Source organism: Electrona antarctica, assembly GCF_951216825.1.
Source record: "Electrona antarctica genome assembly, chromosome: 19".
In the NCBI taxonomy this organism is placed as follows: domain Eukaryota; kingdom Metazoa; phylum Chordata; class Actinopteri; order Myctophiformes; family Myctophidae; genus Electrona; species Electrona antarctica.
The window spans coordinates 26300563-26319542 of record NC_136800.1 but is presented as its reverse complement, the minus strand read 5'-3'; the positions used below and the strand labels follow the sequence as shown (position 1 = coordinate 26319542).

Genomic DNA, 18980 nt, shown 5'->3' with positions numbered 1-18980 from the left:
AGGTAACAACAGCCTCATATAACCCAGTCTTTGTCAGAGCTCTCTGCATTGATGTAACAAGAGCCTCATATAAACCAGTCTTTATCAGAGCTCTCTGCATTGAGGTAACAACAGCCTCAAATAACCCAGTCTTTGTCAGAGCTCTCTGCATTGAGGTAACAACAGCCTCAAATAACCCAGTCTTTGTCAGAGCTCTCTGCATTGAGGTAACAACAGCCTCAAATAACCCAGTCTTTGTCAGAGCTCTCTGCATTGAGGTAACAACAGCCTCATATAACCCAGTCTTTGTCAGAGCTCTCTGCATTGAGGTAACAACAGCCTCAAATAACCCAGTCTTTGTCAGAGCTCTCTGCATTGAGGTAACAACAGCCTCATATAACCCAGGCTTTGTCAGAGCTCTCTGCATTGAGGTAACAACAGCCTCATATAACCCAGTCTTTGTCAGAGCTCTCTGCATTGAGGTAACAACAGCCTCATATAACCCAGGCTTTGTCAGAGCTCTCCGCATTGAGGTAACAACAGCCTCATATAACCCAGCACAACATTAATTTTTAATATGCTCTTGGCACGTAAGGTTGACTGAACAATATGGCTGCTGATATGACACAATTACAAGTGCAGTTCAAGCCAAGTCTCTTTAGTACAGGCCATATGGGAGATGATGTAGAAACAAGGTGTCGAGCTAAAGTCGTGAAAATTGCCAATCTACAAGCTCACAACGTGTCACAACGTATCGTGTTGTGAGCTTGTAGATAGGCTACTTTTGCTACTAAAATTATACATTTAAAACAATTTTAGAATTTCTGATTTCGTAAAATGTAAAGTCTTTGGACATTCACGGTTTTCACCTGACATTAAAAACTTGATATACATTATGAAATTGCAGGCCTACTACAGGATTACAGCGTCCCGTGGGTGATGAAGTACATGATTTCACTGCCCAGCAGTTACATTAGCCTATCACGTGAGCAATCCTCGACGACATTTGTTCACTGACAAAAACAAAATTAAAACTAGAAAAAGTGCCCTTCTGGGCACAGGTCTCCACCAGGAGGATAGGACTGTGTGAGATGTTTGGCAACATGTTTAGGAGTAATATAAACATGTTTGCCTTTGATGGCAATTGGATGATTTGAGGCATTTTGTTCCAAAAATGTGTTTTGCAAAAATCAACCTGTTGGTGGCGCTATAACAGGCCAATGTGAAAAGGGTGGGACATATTCCTCAGCCTAGTAAGAAAATGTGTGAAAGATTTCACGTAAATTGCATGCTGCGTTCATGATTTGAGGCTTTTGTTCAAAACGGGGCAATCTTGCAAACTGTGAAAGCCAATTATAGCCAATTAGGATGGAATATGAAATATCGGACAGATCCGACTTGAGCACATGACCATAGAGATACTGTGTAACGATTTGTGAGATTTTTGGACAGAATCTGGAGGAGTAATATCAAAAAATGTGTTTTACAAAAGTCGGCCTCCTGGTGGCGCTATAAAAGGCAGATGGGGAAAATGCAGGTCAAAGGTTTGTCCTTGGCCTCTAGGGAGTGTGCATGCAACGTTTCACGCAGATCGGTGCAGTTTTAGGTAAAAAAAAATGTGAAAAGCTGCCTCATGGTGGCGCTATAACAGGCCGTTCTGGAAAATGCGGGGCAGAGGTTCATCGTTGGCATCCAGGGAGTGTGTGTGCAAAGTTTGGCATCGACCGGGTTAACGGTGCCGGAGATTAGCTGTACACAGACGGACGGAAGGAAGGACGGACACACGGACGGACGGACACACACACGGACGGAGTGCAAAACATACTCTCTCCCCATGCCTTCGGCCTGGTGGAGACAATGAATCTACGTATGTTGACTAAATGACTTGACTTGACTTAATATATTGACCACTTGTTTTTCCTACCACTTGACTCTACAAATCACATTAATCCATATTAAACTAGAAAAAGTGCCCTTCCGGGCACAGGTCTCCACCAGGAGGATAGGAGTGTGTGTGATGTTTGGCAAAATGTTTAGGAGGATGTTTTTTGTTATTTGTTTTTGCAACAATTTTCTTCATTTTGTTGAGGAGAGCCAGATCACTCATAGCATCTCTGAGGATAGAATTCTGGATGAGCAGGACATGTGCAGCATTTTGTACAAAACGGGCCACTCCTGAAAACTTTGGAAGGCAATGTTAGCCAATCAGTGTACAATCTGAGAAATCCAACAGACTCGTCTTGATCACATGACTACAGAGATCATGTATTTCTGTAGCCATTTCTTCATACGCCTTTGATGGCAATTGGATGATTTGAGGCATTTTGTTCCAAAAATGTGTTTTGCAAAAATCTACCTGTTGGTGGCGCTATAACAGGCCAATGTGAAAAGGGTGGGATATATTCCTCAGCCTAGTAAGAAAATGTGTGAAAGATTTCACGTAAATTGCATGCTGCGTTCATGATTTGAGGCTATTGTTCAAAACGGGGCAATCTTGCAAACTGTGAAAGCCAATTATAGCCAATTAGGATGGAATATGAAATATCAGACAGATCCGACTTGAGCACATGACCATAGAGATACTGTGTAACGATTTGTGAGATTTTTGGACAGAATCTGGAGGAGTAATATAAAAAAATGTGTTTTACAAAAGTCGGCCTCCTGGTGGCGCTATAAAAGGCAGATGCGGAAAATGCAGGTCAAAGGTTTGTCCTTGGCCTCTAGGGAGTGTGCATGCAACGTTTCACGCAGATTGGTGCAGTTTTAGGTAATAAATGTGAAAAGCTGCCTCATGGTGGCGCTATAACAGGCCGTTCTGGAAAATGTGGGGCAGAGGTTCATCGTTGGCATCCAGGGAGTGTGTGTGCAAAGTTTGGCATCGGCCGGGTTAACGGTGCCGGAGATTAGCTGTACACAGACGGACGGAAGGACACACACACGGACGGACGGACACACACACGGACGGAGTGCAAAACATACTCTCTCCCCATGCCTTCGGCCTGGTGGAGACAATGAGCGTGACAGGTCCCCGCGTGTGACATCACAACCTCACAGCTCCAAAGTTCACTGATTGGAGCGAACACCCATTGTGTGTGTGTGACCTGCTAGCTACAGTGTCGTGGCCTTCGGTTGACTCTTCATGCATCATAGTACTTGTCCCTTCCTTCCTTCAGTTGATCTTGTCTGAAGTGAAACCTGCTACATTTGCTTTAAATAAACACACTTGACCTGTGTTAAGGGCCGGATATTTATAATTATTCATTATTTTGAAGGTTGGGGCCGCATGTGGCCCCTGGGCCCATGTATGCTCTAAAACGTGTGATAAAAACATCAGACAAATCACTCTCTCTCTCTCTCTCTCTCTCTCTCTCTCTCTCTCTCTCTCTCTCCCCCTCAGGTGATAGCGCAGGCGGTGTTGTTCATGTGTATGAACACTGCAGGCATCTTCATCAGCTACCTGTCAGACAGAGCACAGAGGCAGGCCTTCCTGGAGACACGGCGCTGCATAGAGGCCCGGCTCCGCCTGGAGACGGAGAACCAGAGACAGGTACACACGCATGCACACACACACCCGCACACACACACACACACACACACGCACACACGCACGTCGCACACGCACACGCACACGCATTGGTAACTAAAGTTGTCAAATAATTGTAGTGGAGTAAAAGTACAATATTTGTCTCTGAAGTAAAATGTACTGGAGTAGAAGAAAATGTACAGAACATGTGTTAGTCAATTAACACTTAGGCCGCTATCATTTATTGAAAAATTAGGATCTAATTCACGCCAGCATTTTTTTAATTTGAGCTCTTATTTTGAAAAGCCGCCATTTCTGGTCCATGAGCAGTAGTCTTAACCTAGGAAACTACACAGAGCGGACAGGCCTTGTTTACCATCTGAAGCCAGACCGGAGCTCTGCAGAGCTCCAGATCGTTATATCTGTGCCGTCAAAGAAACGCTGTTTTGACCAAAATGCCATCTGGGACAAGGAATAGGAGATACAGGCGATTGAAAGAAATGGATAGAATGGATTATTATGGCGACGACGATCTAAGATGGGCGATCCAGTGCTGTGCTAACAACACAGCTAGCTAACCGGCTAACGTGAGTAGCATTATGGCTCGAGCAATCGAACGCGCCATAAAAGCGCAATTGCCGAAGGCCGTCGGCAATGGCGCTAAGCGTCAGTATCAAAATGAGGCTTCAATTGACTTTAATCGACGGCAATGGCGCTGAAAGTATTAAAGAACAAATACCTCAAAATTGTACTTAAGCAAAAGTACTTGTATACTTTCCAGTGCACCACTGGTAACTGTTTTGTGACTAACTACTGCCTTTTCTCACCAAGCGGGCGCTGTGAGGGACACAAAACAATCCGAATAAAATAATGTGAGGTGGATTTTAGATAAGTAAAATAGTAGCGTCGGGAGAGGGATTCGATCCCGGTCCGCTAGGAATGGAAGTCGAAAGCGCAACGGTGCACGCCACGGAGATAGCTGACATTGTCAGGGTTTTGGCCAACGTGAGAGGCAGTTCAGAGTGACGAGCTCTAACCAATCAGAGGCAGGCAACCGAACTGTTTCCTTGAAACACACGCGATAGCCTGCTCGTAAATACACAACCATCTGCCCTTAGCTGAAGTAAGGCATGGCTTCGCTCAGGTAAGGCCCGGGCCTCGCTGTGCCTACAGTAGATCCGCCCCTGGCCTTCAGCACACAGTTTACCGTGGCCTTTAGAGCGGCTAAGAGGCGTCGAATGACATGCGAAACCCCTGCGATTCGCTCCATGCTTCCCAGGCTTTGTGAAATCCACGGTTAAGCTGCAACCTCTCGTTCCTTCAATCTACCCCCTCCTCTCACAGCTGAAGCTGAAGCCTTCGACTGTAAATCTCCTACTGTATATTACTATGACCCAGGCCATAACCCAATAAAACAACAATAATCTGTCTCTTAGAATATTTACTAATCACTACCATGAAGTGCGCACGCTCGCACACTCAGACCCACAGAGTACAGTGTGTAACCTGCATTCACAGATACCGTATAGACCAGGAGTACTCAATTAGAAATACTGAAGGTCCACAACCATTTTTTGAATAAGACCATGGTCGGTTACTCGGTTCCCATGTGCGCGCGCAAATACAATTACCCCTCGAGAAGCGCCTATTCCTGTTTAGTACAGTCAAACCAAGCTTTTACAAATCGGGTCCCCTACCAACCAACCAATACTGCGGTGCAGAGTATTAAAATATTTATTTTTTCACTTCGACAAATATTCTCCTCCAATGATCCACAGCAAATAATTAGGAGAGGTTTTGTGTTGAGGCACAAAGAACACTTATTTTGTCAAGTTGTGCCTGCTTAAAAAGATAAATAGCATCTTTAAGAGAAATAGCACATTTTGTTACCAATACTTTGTCCATTGAGGTTTAACAATCCCAACTTCAATAAACTCACCCTTTTCCTCATCATAATAGCTCACCGACTACGGATAAGCGGTTGAAGATGGATGGATGGATGGATGGATGGATGGATGGATGGATGGATGGATGGATGCATGGATGGATGGATGGATGGATGGATGGATGGATGGATGGATAATAGTCTACCTCACAAACACCAGCGACTGAGCAACAGTGGGGTCAGAGGACTCATCCACTGCAAGGGAAATGCACTCTGCATTTTGTATTCAAATTCCATCACAAAGCTGGACAATCACCAACCAGTAATACAGTACACTCTCCCACTCTCAGTGGAATCTGAGAGTGGGATTTGCTTAATTTTTGCTGTCATATCCTCTTTTTCTTTGCCTTCATCAGTTCAGTCAAACATTATTTTATTATTTCTACATCAGAGAATGGCTTCTTCAAACTTTCTCTCAGTACAACTAGCGAACTTAGAACATGCCATTGTGATTCATTCAAAATGTAATCGTGTTCTACTACTGTTGAACAGCTGCACAGCAAAATCGAAAACTACCACGGGTCCGCGGCTCGTCTTTCTGTGTGCTAACGCTAACCTGAATCTGCAATCACACAGCGAGCACCATGTGTGGCGTGTCGTGCAGCATGCGTCTGCCGCTGCCCCCATACACACGCATTCATGTCCCCGCCTCCCTCTGTAACTGTTGAATGGTTGTGTATGGGGCTGGCGCGTGCTGCACGCAAATGTGTGACTGCGACCCCAGCTAACAGCCAGTCAGCGCAACATTGTCATGACATGCTGGCCCACAATACACAGGGACACGTGCACACAAGTGCACAGTCAGTCGGTCCACATTCAGAGCGCTGCGTTGCTCAGCATTCAGCGAATTCAACTGAGTATTCAACTTGCGGTCACAGTGACTTTTTTTCCCTCTTTTTTTCTATAATTTGTCCAGGGTCCACAGAGGTGTGCCGCGGTCTGCCTATTGAGGACCACTGGTATAGACCCACATGGTGACTCTCGTTCGGCACACGCTATGACATACACACAATATAAATGGAAACACACACACACACACACACACACACACACACACACACACGTTAATTTCTGGTGTGTGTGAACATCACTTTCTCACGTTCAACTTCGTTCAAGAGTGAATGTTTCCAGCCTGGGCCGTGGCTCAGAGGTCCAGGCACCTTGGCCGGAGTCTGGCAGTGTGCCGCGGGTTAGACTCCCGATCCTGATGGCCTTTACTGCATGTAAAACCCCATCTCTCTCCCCCATTTCCTGTCAGTCTGTCTCTCTATAAAAAATATAAAATAAAGGCGAAAGCCGCAAAAAAACATTAAAAAATAGAGCCTTCCAGGTGAAATCCCCGGCACTAAAACACACCCTAAACAGGCCTTAATATCTAGCGGAAACCCCACAAATAAGTCCTTATCAGACACAAGCTTTCTCAGCACGCATCTACTGCATGATGATCCACGCATACACGTAGCACGCAGACAGACAGCAGGCACAGAACATGTCCCAACTCCCGACCCAAACACTGAGGAAACTATGTTTGATTAAACATAATGTGCCATGAAAGATAGCTTCCAATAGCTTAGTCTTAGTTAGTTATTTTTGCGTCAAGGAGGTATGTGTCCATACCACCCGAACGGCCAACAAAATACATCTCTACATCCCAGTGAGTGAAGCGCAGTGATGCCTGATATATTCTTCATCGTACAACGTGTTCCGTGCTGAAAATAGCTGATCTACAAGCTCACAACGTGTTGCATCCGCGGCGCGTTGTGAGCTTGTAGATCTGCTATTTTCAGCATGCGGAGATATGCAGGCTGTAAGAACCGAGAACATTCAGAAACTTTTGCCTTCACAATAAAAGCATGCAGCTTTCACAAGTGAAAGACAAGGAAACGCATTAAGAATTCGGTGGCATTTCACATTGCAAAAGAGATTTTTTTCCCGAAATGTAAAAACAATTATATGGAATTAATTTGGATAATGGTAATGGAGATATTGTAAAAGTTGTCACTTTATTAATCCCAAAGTTTTTTTTTTAAGGTTTGGACTTTATTTCCAATAGGAAAGTTTTATATGGCTATGGGCTGTGGCAATAATTTAAAAAAAATAAATTAAAAAGAACGAACTATAATAGCTATAATAGCTCATTTTTTGGAACCATGAACTACTGCATATATGAAATTTCGAATGATGAACTATGAACTAGTTAATTAGAAAAATTAACTTTCCCAACACTGCAAACACACACACATTTTAAGAATTTATTTATGTCCACACAAAGGAAAATGCACACAAGGACACAAACATTATGGGTGCAGTTATGTTACAATCACAAGCCTATGACATGTCTTGGAATCATGATACAGCAAGAATGTCACTCAGCAGCGTCTCTGATAGCCATATCCGTTCACATGACGGTGCTCAGGACTAGGCTTCTTCTCATATGGTGGCATAGACAGTACAACAGGGACAGTACAACACCTCGCAAGTCCTTCTGCCTCATCCTCTGGACACTCCAAGCTGTCGAGAGTTCGAAACGCTCCCACAACTGTCTGTGGACATGTCCCAGGCTGGACCATCAGAGAGAACGGAGCCAGCAGTCTCACACCGCGGCCCGGTGACAACACGCAGTGCTCCGACAGCGGACGTATACGCCGTAGGAAAGTCGCCGACTCACCGGGTCTCTCCCGGTGACGCTGCGCCCTCCACACTCCACAGCCGCTCTCATGGGCCTGGAAGTCCACACACCGCTGCCCCGATGGTGGACCGACACACCGCCGGGAAGTCACCGGGTCCCACTGCCTCTCCTCCCGGCACCTGTTCACGGGAGGGGCCGTCAGGCAGCGTGGTCGCCGGTAGTAGACTACGTCGCTGAGTACATCTTGACGTGATATCCTGACACACAGCCACCGCCACAGGAATTGCAAAAGTTCCAAAAGCTGCACCCACTACATTAACGATCGTAGTTAGAACTGGTGCGGTTGTTAGATGTTAAAGAACAAGCAAAGTTGGCGTCCACCGGCGTTCCACCGGCCGCCATTGCTGCGCGTGCGCGTGTACACACACACACACACACACACACACACACACACACACACACACACACACACACACACACACACACACACACACACACACACAGTATGTTTGCTTGGGTAGAGTGCACGGCGGTTTGAAGCCACAGAAAGCTTTTAAGGTCTGATGTTTCCTGGAACACAAGATAAAGCAGGGGAGGTAGGTAATGGAGTGGCGTGTGTGTGTGTGTGTGTGTGTGTGTGTGTGTGTGTGTGTGTGTGTGTGTGTGTGTGTGTGTGTGTGTGTGTGTGTGTGTGTGTGTGTGTGTGAGTGTGAGTGTGAGTGTGTGCGCGTGTGTGTGTGTGTGTGTGCATGTGGCCTGAGGAGCCAGCCAGCCAGACCTAATGTCAACAAATCAGAGCCTATTACTGCTGCTAGACTACAATACACAGAGTGGTAGAAGAAGTACTCCGGTTATTTACTTAAGTAAAGCAACAGTAAATAACATTTTTTGAGCTGCTATACTTTTGCTGTTTTTGAATTTGAATCCTGAAAAAGTAACAGTTTTGACATAATGAGGTTTTCACCCGACAGGCTATTTAAATAATAGTAATAATAATAGTAAAAGTAAATGTATAAAACAATGATTGGCTTTTTTTCGAACAGTAGAGCTGATCTACAAGCTCACAAGCCTCACAATGCGTCACAACCATGAGAAGAACTGATGTGGTCGGATATTTTTGGCGCCTCCTGGGGTGTTGGAGTTAGCAACGCTCCGCTGCACTGCACTGTCTTGTTGTAGATGGTTTGGTCAAAGAGCTGTGAACAATGCTCTGTTTTCTAGCACACTGGTTCTAGTGCTGCACAATTCATCGAAAACATATCGAGATCTAGATTCAGACAGATTTATACATTAAGAGCCAGAATCGTGCAGCACTAGGTGGCTGTCCAATTCATTTTAGTTACTTTAGTTGGGAGAGACTTTAAGAGTGCCACTCCATGTGCCACATTTTGAATGTAGTAAAGTTCAGCAACTACAGACTAAAGACAAATATTTTCATGGGAAAAATAAGAATCGTGTGAAAATTGTGATCTCAATAGGAAAATCGAGATTCACACTAACTGGTTCCCAAACTGTGGTGTGGGACCCACATGATTTGGTCGGATGACTTGCTTAATGTGCAACATTGTTTTCTCACTCTAGAGTAAACAAACCAACATGCAATATAAGTGTATACACTAATTTAAGGCCTTCTTTAATACCTCAAAAATGTTAATGAATGAAATGATAGTAAGACAATTGCTGGGTCAAAAGTAATCAACAAACTATAAATACTGGCCAAAATGTATATCAAGAAATTCTAAAAGCAAATAATCAAAGAAAGTCTAATACAATTAATCAAATTGTCTTAAAAGAAAGAAAACATGCCGGAAAAAAGCAGATCTACAAGCTCCCTGATGCCTGAACAGAACATGCTTAATCCAGCTATTTGTCATACAGCAAAGTATACGTTGTTTAGATTATAAACAACGTCATAAAACAGTCTTGTATATCAGTCAGTCTTCCCGTCTGATGGTCTGTCTTGCCGGTCCGTCCATCTGTCTGCAACTAATCTCGCAAACCACTGGATTGATCAACTCCAAGCACTAGGCTAACATGTCACAAACGTTATTATTGTGTGTTATGTTATACCTTTCTCTACAGGCCAATATGTGGATTTTGGCCTGCAGCTTTACACAGTGTGTGGCCATTTAAGGACAGTAATGTGCAGTTTGACCAGAGGGAGGAGAGAGACAGAGAGGCAAAAACCTACTTTCCAGTGCTTACATTTCTGCCAACTCCATCGTCCGTCCTCCGGCATGACACAGAAATCATTTGCGTCCCAAATCATAATTTGGGCCTTGAGGAGCCGAGAGAGAGAAAGAGGTTCCCAAAGCCGTTCGGTGTGACATGGAGAGGGTACATGCAGTATTATGCTTTGTGGATATTTGATTTGTTTTTGTTTTGTTTTGTGGGGGGTCAGAAGCAGTGTTCATTTGGTTGACTACAAAGACTGAAAGACTAAGATATTTGATATTTAGTAGACTAAGACCAGATGACTAAAATAGGACTAAAACGAAATGGTGTGTTATTCAAAAGACTGAGACTAAATCAGAAATGAACACAGGTCAGAAGTAAATTATAGTGTATTTATCTGTTCACTCATCGGATACTGTAGCCAATATGTCTCCTAAGGCTTTGGGATTTTGGCCACGGCCGCCACGCTGTCTGGAAGATGGGATCCAAAAGCCACGGCCGCCACGCTGTCTGGAAGATGGGATCCAAAAGCCACGGCCACCACGCTGTCTGGAAGATGGGATCCAAAAGCCACGGCCGCCACGCTGTCTGGAAGATGGGATCCAAAAGCCACGGCCGCCACGCTGTCTGGAAGATGGGATCCAAAAGCCACGGCCGCCACGCTGTCTGGAAGATGGGATCCAAAAGCCACAGGCGGCTCTTACATTTCACCGACTTCTAAAGCACAGACGATTGATGTGCTCGTATTAAAATAATTACACACAGCACAGCAAGTGTCCCGCTTGATTGAACTGGAAGAGATATTGAAATGCAAGCTATATCTATGAATAGCAGCGATCAAAGCTCTTGATCAAGCCTATTATATGTTTTTTTTGTCATGAATTAAACATTGCCTACCTCTGTGTTCCTGTTTTGTTTTTTTTTGTTTTTTTTCTCACACAAATTCCACCCTCATACATTTGAGCGTGCTATATTTCATGGATGGAGTACATGCAGGGTTGGAGGTACTGTAGTGTCATCTTTGTAAGACCCTCAGACCTGTACATATTAGACTTCAGTCCCAGTATGAACACGTTATGCAAGCTTCAGTACGGTCTGGAGCAGTCTGGAATCCTACACAACATCAGGTGGGAGCTGGCAGACATGACTTCTGACAGCGACCATTGCCGACCAAATAACATCTGATCCACTGTCCGTCCAGGCTATGAGATCATAAGGTGCATCTGATCCTATCAGAGTGTGTCTGTCTTGCGCAAAAATGGAGTTTCACACTGACATCATCAATGTAACATATCTCCCATAATAGTCCGGTAGCCGACAGACTTCTATTGTTTAAAGTAGGAAATTTGGTATATAGTCTTTTTTTATTGGCCTAAAATATTGTCTATATACATACATTTATGAATCCACTTGCTGACCGGCTGGATTTTTTTATAGGGGTTTATTGTACCATTAACTTTTACCATTACAATTACAATTTACAATTTAGGCATTTAGCAGACGCTCTTAATCCAGAGCGACTTACATTAGGCAGGAACAAAAGTATGGGAATACATCACATATATAAAATGCATTTATCAAGAAACATGCGTAAGCTAAGAACGTAACTAGAACACCATTCATCCTATGGCAGGCAAAAATGTCAAACTTCCCTTACGCTTTAAGTAGCATTGACATGTCAAACTAGGGGGTTTTCATGATTCTGAATACAATCCAAGCATTAGTTTTGCACAAAATACACTCCTTGGGCTAAAAACAGCCATAGCCACTATTGTGCTGATCTCATTACATTTGTCATGTTTGCTTTGGGGTCCTCAGGAGAGACTGGTGCTGTCGGTCCTCCCTCGCTTCGTGGTTCTGGAGATGATCAACGACATGACCAATGTGGATGACGAACACCTGCAGCACCAGTTCCACAGGATCTACATCCACCGCTACGAGAATGTCAGGTAGGTCTGGAAAAAAGAGAAACAAAAGAAAACAGTGTCCAAGGCCCGGAGGAAATATCTAAATACTGAATCAAGCAACTTAAAAACTGTCTGGGGTGCTCACAAAAGACACGTTAAGATGTTTGAAGGTGAAATATCCCTTTAAAGCGGTACTGTAACTTCTGCAGCTTTAAATGTACAATGGGTTTCCACCATAATTCTTATTTTGATTAAATATGATCTATGAATGACCATATATTAGCTTTCAATTTTTATTAAAATCGATTTTAGAGCTATTAATGTTGCATTTTGATTAGCGTGATTATCTGTTGCAGCCCTTCTGAAACATGTACAGTGATGTATTTATTTGTGGACATTAACGTGACGTTTATCGTATTTTATGCAGCATTCTTTTCGCAGACGTGAAAGGATTCACCAACCTGTCCACGACGCTGTCGGCACAGGAGCTCGTTCGTATGCTCAACGAGCTCTTCGCCCGATTCGACCGCCTTGCCCACGTGAGTTGTTCATCTCCTTCCCTTCACTTGTTTTTTTTCCCCCGCATTATTGATTCTATTGTTTTGAGGGGGGAGGGGGGAGGGGGGTTGTTTGTTTTTGTCCCCGTTATTTCAGAGCTAAGAAATATTTTAGGATTTGGAATATAGATTAGATCAAATCTAATATCACACTTTTTTATATTGATTTAGTGACGACAGACAGACAGACAGACAGACAGACAGACAGACAGACAGACAGACGGGAATCATTTGATTAGTTGATTTGACATTTCTAGACAGCTCACCTCCTACGTCCCACGCTCACGCTATGGTATAAACGGAAATGGCATTTGTAATATAGCTGGGTAACAGCTGTCAGGACGTAATATTTCAAATATCAATATTCATAATTTATTAATATGAATTATTAAAATATTACAATATAATAATTATATTGCTCACGTCACTGTAATGTAACATGAATTCTTGGACAGACTTGCATTAAATATTCCAATACTGTATTGACCATAAACATATGATACATAGGACACAACCACTTCTTAATTCAAATAATCAATTTATTAAAAATAAACAAATGTAAAACATGGGTAGAAAGAATCAGGTTTAAGTGGTACTTTTGGTCATAGTAAGTGTCAATTAATGCGTTTATGGACAGGCAAGGCCTGTCACCAAAGGCATGATCACATCTCTGATGCTCTCATCAAAATCCTCTTTTGAGTTAAGTGAGAAACATCAGTTTTGAAATAAAAATAAAATAAACAAATTTAGTACGCCCACCGGAAGTAGGCTAAAGTGTTAGTAAAATAAGGTAAACTTTAGTTTAGGATATCGTGTGGAGAAAGAGAATAAACAGATCTTGGCCGGGTAGGCTAACAGTTGCTTATGGATAAACTGTAGTGGTGAACTGAGGAGAGACAGAATGTCCGCCCAGAGGCGCGAACCAACACATTCATATTCCCATTCGTTGTGTGCCATAACTTCATGTTCAGTTTCATACAACCTTTTCGCCGGGTATCAGAGGCTGTCGGCATGTGGCGTCGGTTTTGCTCATGGGTTGAGCAGTGTCCCCTGACTCTAAACTGTAGTGTACCCCCAGGGGTAACCAGTGTTTTGAAGGCAGTGGCCTGTTGTAGCCGGAGGGGAGAACCGTCCATCTTCTTCCACAGCCATTTTGCCACTGTGGACCGGGGTGTGCCGAGAGCGTGCACAGGAGAGACGGCAGGAGAGCCGTCGTAGGTCGTTGGCAGGCTGGTGACATGGCCGCAGAGAGAGTAGAGCAGGGCGTTGTCAGTCTGGAGCATGGCTTTTCTGGTCAGTCCGCCGTCTCCTGTGAGTGGCATCTCGCAGGGTTGCAGAAGGTTGCGTGGTGATTGCAGTAGAAAGAGAGCGGGTCAGAGCATCGGCAGGCCTGACTCGGCTGCACGCTGACCTCATGGGGCAGGATTGAAACCCAGGCAGGGCCTAGTGGGGCTTCCCCTATAGGCATGTAGTGTTCAGACAAACGTTCACCAGGACAAGAGAGAGAGGAGAAAAATTGCCCCAGTCTTTGCCCTGCTTTGGGGCTCACAGCAGACCCCCCTCCTTAGGAAAAGGGCTGTCTTTTCCAGTCATAATGTTACACCCACTTTGAACTGCTGTCTCATGGACCTGATCAATTTAACCTCTTTATTAATTAAACTATCATGCAGAAAATTAATACATCTGACCATGGATCCAGACTCTGCATACACTTGGTTTTAGTGTGCTACCAAACATGACAGGTTGATGTCAACTAGAAAGTCAGTAAGGAAGCAATGTAATTAACAGGAGAAAAATCGCATTTAAACTGTCACAGTTAAGATATTGTTGCAGTACAGTGAACACCATGACAATGGAATATTCTCAGATCACAGAATATTATAGCATATGCAGTTTTAATCACATTCTTTGTTCTTCCATTGTGCTTGGTCAGAGCCAATACTGTGACGCGATGCGCATTCCACAGAGGGGAAATGAAATGTCCAGGGTTCCAGTGAGGTGTCTTATCTAGACTTCTGTCTCTTTTACGCTGATTGATAGGGGTCTTGCTTGGGCAAGGAGGGTCATTGTAAAGTCAGCTAGAAGGCAGGAAGTAGGTTCGCTGAAGTGTGGCCTTAGGAAGGAGGCCTGGTTAGCTAATTATGACCAATATCCATTGATATTTAAAAATGATACAAGATACAATTTTGGGCAACCATGTATTGACTGCACGATGGCTACACATTGATACTTTAGTTCTTTTTAGGCCTACATTTCTTTATTTTATTTTTTTTAGCTAAAGCTCTTTTGCACTACACAAAAAAGAAGTTCCAGAGACTGCTGCAGGATTGTAACATAATCATTTACGAGTTATGTTTGGAGTTGAATTTATACTTTATTTTATGTCCATGTCCACACAAGTATAGTGTGTGTGTGTGTGTGTGTGTGCGTGCGTGCGTGCGTGCGTGCGTGCGTGCGTGCGTGCGTGCGTGCGTGCGTGCGTGCGTTTTCTAGGAGCATCACTGTCTGAGGATAAAGATCCTTGGGGATTGTTACTACTGCGTGTCTGGCCTCCCGGAGCCAAGGCAGGACCACGCCCACTGCTGCGTGGAGATGGGACTCAGCATGATAAAGACTATACGGTACCAAACATCACCTCTTTGAGCTCATTGTGTTCCACTGCTTTACTTTATTGCGTGGGTCAGACGGGGGAAGAAGAGGTCAGATGTCATGTACATAATATACACATAGCATAGCTGATGCAGTATGTACAGTACATGAGGTACAAGCCACCATCGGGCAGGCTAAGAAAATTGTGTCTGACCGCTCACATGTACTATAACCTGAGTAGTCAATGCCATCAGGTACGAGGTACGAGTTCCATGCTTGGAAAAATAATAGGAAGAAGCACTGAGTCCTTCGTTTGTCCCTTTGTCAATCACACTCCTTAACGGAGCCCTCAACGGGGGCAGACGGGGTAGGGGTAGAAGTCTTTGAGGTGGTGCTACGGTGCTGTTGTTTTTTGGACTAGGTATGTTGGCTTTGGTGTTTCTTTATTATTCATATGAGTCACTGTGTACCTTATTGTCTTGCATGTATTGTATGTATGCTGCAGTGCAGGTCTTTGTGTCCAAGACAAATTCCTCTCCTGGGAGACAAAATAAAGTAACCTTGAACCTTGAGGTTAGAAGTAAGGTGCATACGGTTATCCACAAAGGTGGTAGCACTTTGGTCCACATAGCAGCAGGTATGTATATGAGATTAAGTGCCAGCGTACATGAGATAAAGTGCAAACATCAACGTATTGAGTGATCGATCAACTGACGGTCAGACAGACAGCGTCTAGCTGTGCAATCAGGTCATCAGTGGCACAGCAGACAGTTTGTTCTCCGTGGAGGGCCGGAGGCGTTGCCCGTTTAGGCCTCCGTTCTGTCTGCCTGGCTGACGTAACGCTCTGCCCTAAATGTGTCACAGAGAGAGAGAGAGAGAGAGAGAGAGAGAGAGAGAGAGAGAGAGAGAGAGAGATCAGAGAGAGAGAGAGAGACATCAGAGATCAGAGAGAGAGAGAGAGAGAGAGAGGGAGAGAGAGAGAGAGAGATCAGAGAGAGAGAGATCAGAGATCAGAGATCAGAGAGAGAGAGAGAGAGAGAGAGAGAGAGAGGGAGAGAGAGAGAGAGAGAGAGAGAGAGAGAGAGAGAGAGATCAGAGAGAGAGGGAGAGAGAGAGAGGGAGAGAGAGAGAGAGAGAGAGAGAGAGAGAGAGAGAGAGAGAATGATATGGTGGCATAAAGAAAATATGAGAAATGGATGTATGCACAGAGGAGGGAACCGTGAGATTTGCTTTCCCCACAATAGCAGAAAAACAGAAGGACACTAGTATAGCGCCCTTATTATGGAGATCCATTTGTCCGGAAATGCCGATCTGACCACTATGCCCATATATGAGCATGCACATATACAGAATGGGACGCGGGACACAGTGCTAGCCAGTTAGGTCGCACGTAACGACTTGCTCATGAGAACCAGCTGCTACTAATAAAGGTACTGCGTAGCTTTCGGGAAAGGGGTTTGCTGCTACGTGCTACCTTAGGAGGCTCTTACGCACGTGCGGAAGCTACGCAGAACCTAAAATCTCTTTGGGAAACCTGGCCAATGTCGTCATCACAAACATGCCATTGCTTTTTAAATCAAGTGTCAAATAATGAAGGTGTCATTCATCAAGTTTTTTTACAGGTTTGAATTTTTAGGCAACATTGAAGTAAACTCAGCCTTGTCGGTTGTAAAATGGCGGAACAGGGAGTTAAACTGGACCAGATAAAGTTCTGTTGTTCTATCTGCTTGGATTTGCTGAAGCATCCAGTGAGCATTCCATGTGGACACAACTACTGCAGTAGGTGTATTGAGGAATACTGGAATCAGGATTATCAAAGAGGGACTTTCAGCTGTCCACAGTGCAGACAGATGTTCTTCCCAAGACCTGTTCTAAGGAAAAACACCATGCTGGCTGAGGTGATGGAGAGCCTGAAGACTCCTGTATTCATAGCTGTTCCTCCTGATCAGTGCTATGCTGGACCTGGAGATGTGGCCTGTGATTCCTGCACTGAAAGACAACTGAAAGCTGTGAAGACTTGTCTTCAGTGTCTGGTCTCTTACTGTGACACTCACCTGCAGCTTCACTATCAATCTCCTGCCCTTAAGGAACACAAGCTGGTTAAAGCCTCCAGCAAGATTCAGAAGAACATCTGCTCTCACCACAACGAGGTGAGGAGGGTTTTCTGTCGTACTGATCAGCAGTGTATCTGTTCTCTGTGCTCAGTGGAGGAACACAAAGGTCATGATACGATCTCAGCTGCAGCAGAAAGGATTGAGAGGCAGAAAGAGCTTCATACGAGTCAGCAGAACATCCAGCAGAGAATCCAGGAGAGAGAGAAAGACGTGAAGGTGCTTCACCAGGAGGCTGAGTCCATCAATCACTCTGCCGATAGAGCAGTGGACGTCAGTGATACCGTATTTACTGAGCTGAACTCTTCCATTGATAAGAAACAATCTGAGGTGAGGGAACTGATCAGAGACCAGCAGAAACGTAAAGTGAGTCGTGTTGAAGAACAGAGGAAGCGTGTGAAGCAGGAGGTCACTGACCTGAGGAGGAGACATGCTGAGCTGGATCAGCTCTCACACACAGAGGATCACATCCATTTTCTAGACGGTTACACCTCCCTATCAAGATTATGTGAATCTACACACCCAGTCAACAGCAACGTCCGTCCTCTGAGATACTTTGAAGATGTGACCGTGGCTGTGTCAAAGGTGAGGGACAAACTAGAGGGGATTCTGAAAGAGGAGGGGGCAAACGTCTCAGATGCAGTGAACAGAGTGGATGTTTTACTGTCAACACCAGAGCCCAAGACCAGGGCTGAGTTTTTAAAATATTCATGTCCAATCACACTGGATCCAAACACAGCAGAACAACAACTATCTCTGTCCAAAGGGAACAGAAAAGCAACCAAGGTGTACAAAGGCCCATCCCATCCTTATCACCCAGAGAGATTCACTGAATGGCATCAGGTTCTGAGTAGAGAGGGTCTGACTGGACGCTGTTACTGGGAGGTAGACTGGAGTGGATACAGCACTGAAATAGCGGTCGCATATAAAGACATCGGCAGAACAGGAAAGTATTGTGATTGTCAATTTGGATACAACGATAAATCTTGGTCTTTGCGGTGTTATAATGGCTATTATTGTTTTCGACATGGAAACATTGATCACAAAATCAATGGCCCCGTGTCATTCAGAGTAGGAGTGTACCTGGACCACAGTGCAGGTACTCTGGCCTTCTATGATGTCTCTAACACCGTGACACTCCTCCACAGAGTCCAGACCACATTCACCCAGCCTCTCCATCCTGGATTTGTGGTTAGATCATTTGACAACACTGTTGAATTGTGTGACCTCAAGTACATTGCCAGGCCATAGAGCGTGACCTACTGGTCAAACACTAAGCTCTAGATCAGTGCTTCTCAAACTGTATAAAAGTTCAAGGACCTTAAGCCCAAACCACACCAATGATTTAAGACGCAACAAAACCGTTATAGCGGTCATCGCAGCGGTCTGATATGTCCCATTGCACGTCGGCGCACGGCGCATGCCGTTGCATTGTGTCGCGAGTGGTTCAATTCAAAGGAGCTTTATTGGCATGGGGACGCTAGCTCCCATCCAAGTTATCTGTGTGTGTGTGTGTGTGTGTGTGTGTGTGTGTGTGTGTGTGTCTGTCTGTCTGTCTCTATCTC

At 44.5% G+C, this 18980-nt stretch overlaps 2 protein-coding genes across 2 annotated transcripts in view; both read left to right on the top strand.

Moving 5' to 3' along the window:
* adcy8 (adenylate cyclase 8 (brain)) overlaps nucleotides 1-18980 on the top strand; it is a gene marked incomplete at both ends in the record, with an annotated part of 127913 nt that overhangs the window by 47364 nt on the left and 61569 nt on the right. The window contains 4 exons of the mRNA XM_079529275.1: nucleotides 3377-3526; nucleotides 12070-12200; nucleotides 12586-12697; nucleotides 15209-15336. Of these exons, the coding sequence (XP_079385401.1) occupies nucleotides 3377-3526; nucleotides 12070-12200; nucleotides 12586-12697; nucleotides 15209-15336 (521 nt within the window). The remainder of the gene's footprint in view (nucleotides 1-3376; nucleotides 3527-12069; nucleotides 12201-12585; nucleotides 12698-15208; nucleotides 15337-18980) is intronic.
* Nucleotides 16978-18666, top strand: LOC306943734 (tripartite motif-containing protein 16-like; the record flags this gene model as incomplete). The annotated part of the gene is made up of 1 exon (XM_079530266.1): nucleotides 16978-18666. One exon carries the CDS (start codon nucleotides 16978-16980, stop codon nucleotides 18664-18666), a length of 1689 nt encoding a protein of 562 aa, XP_079386392.1.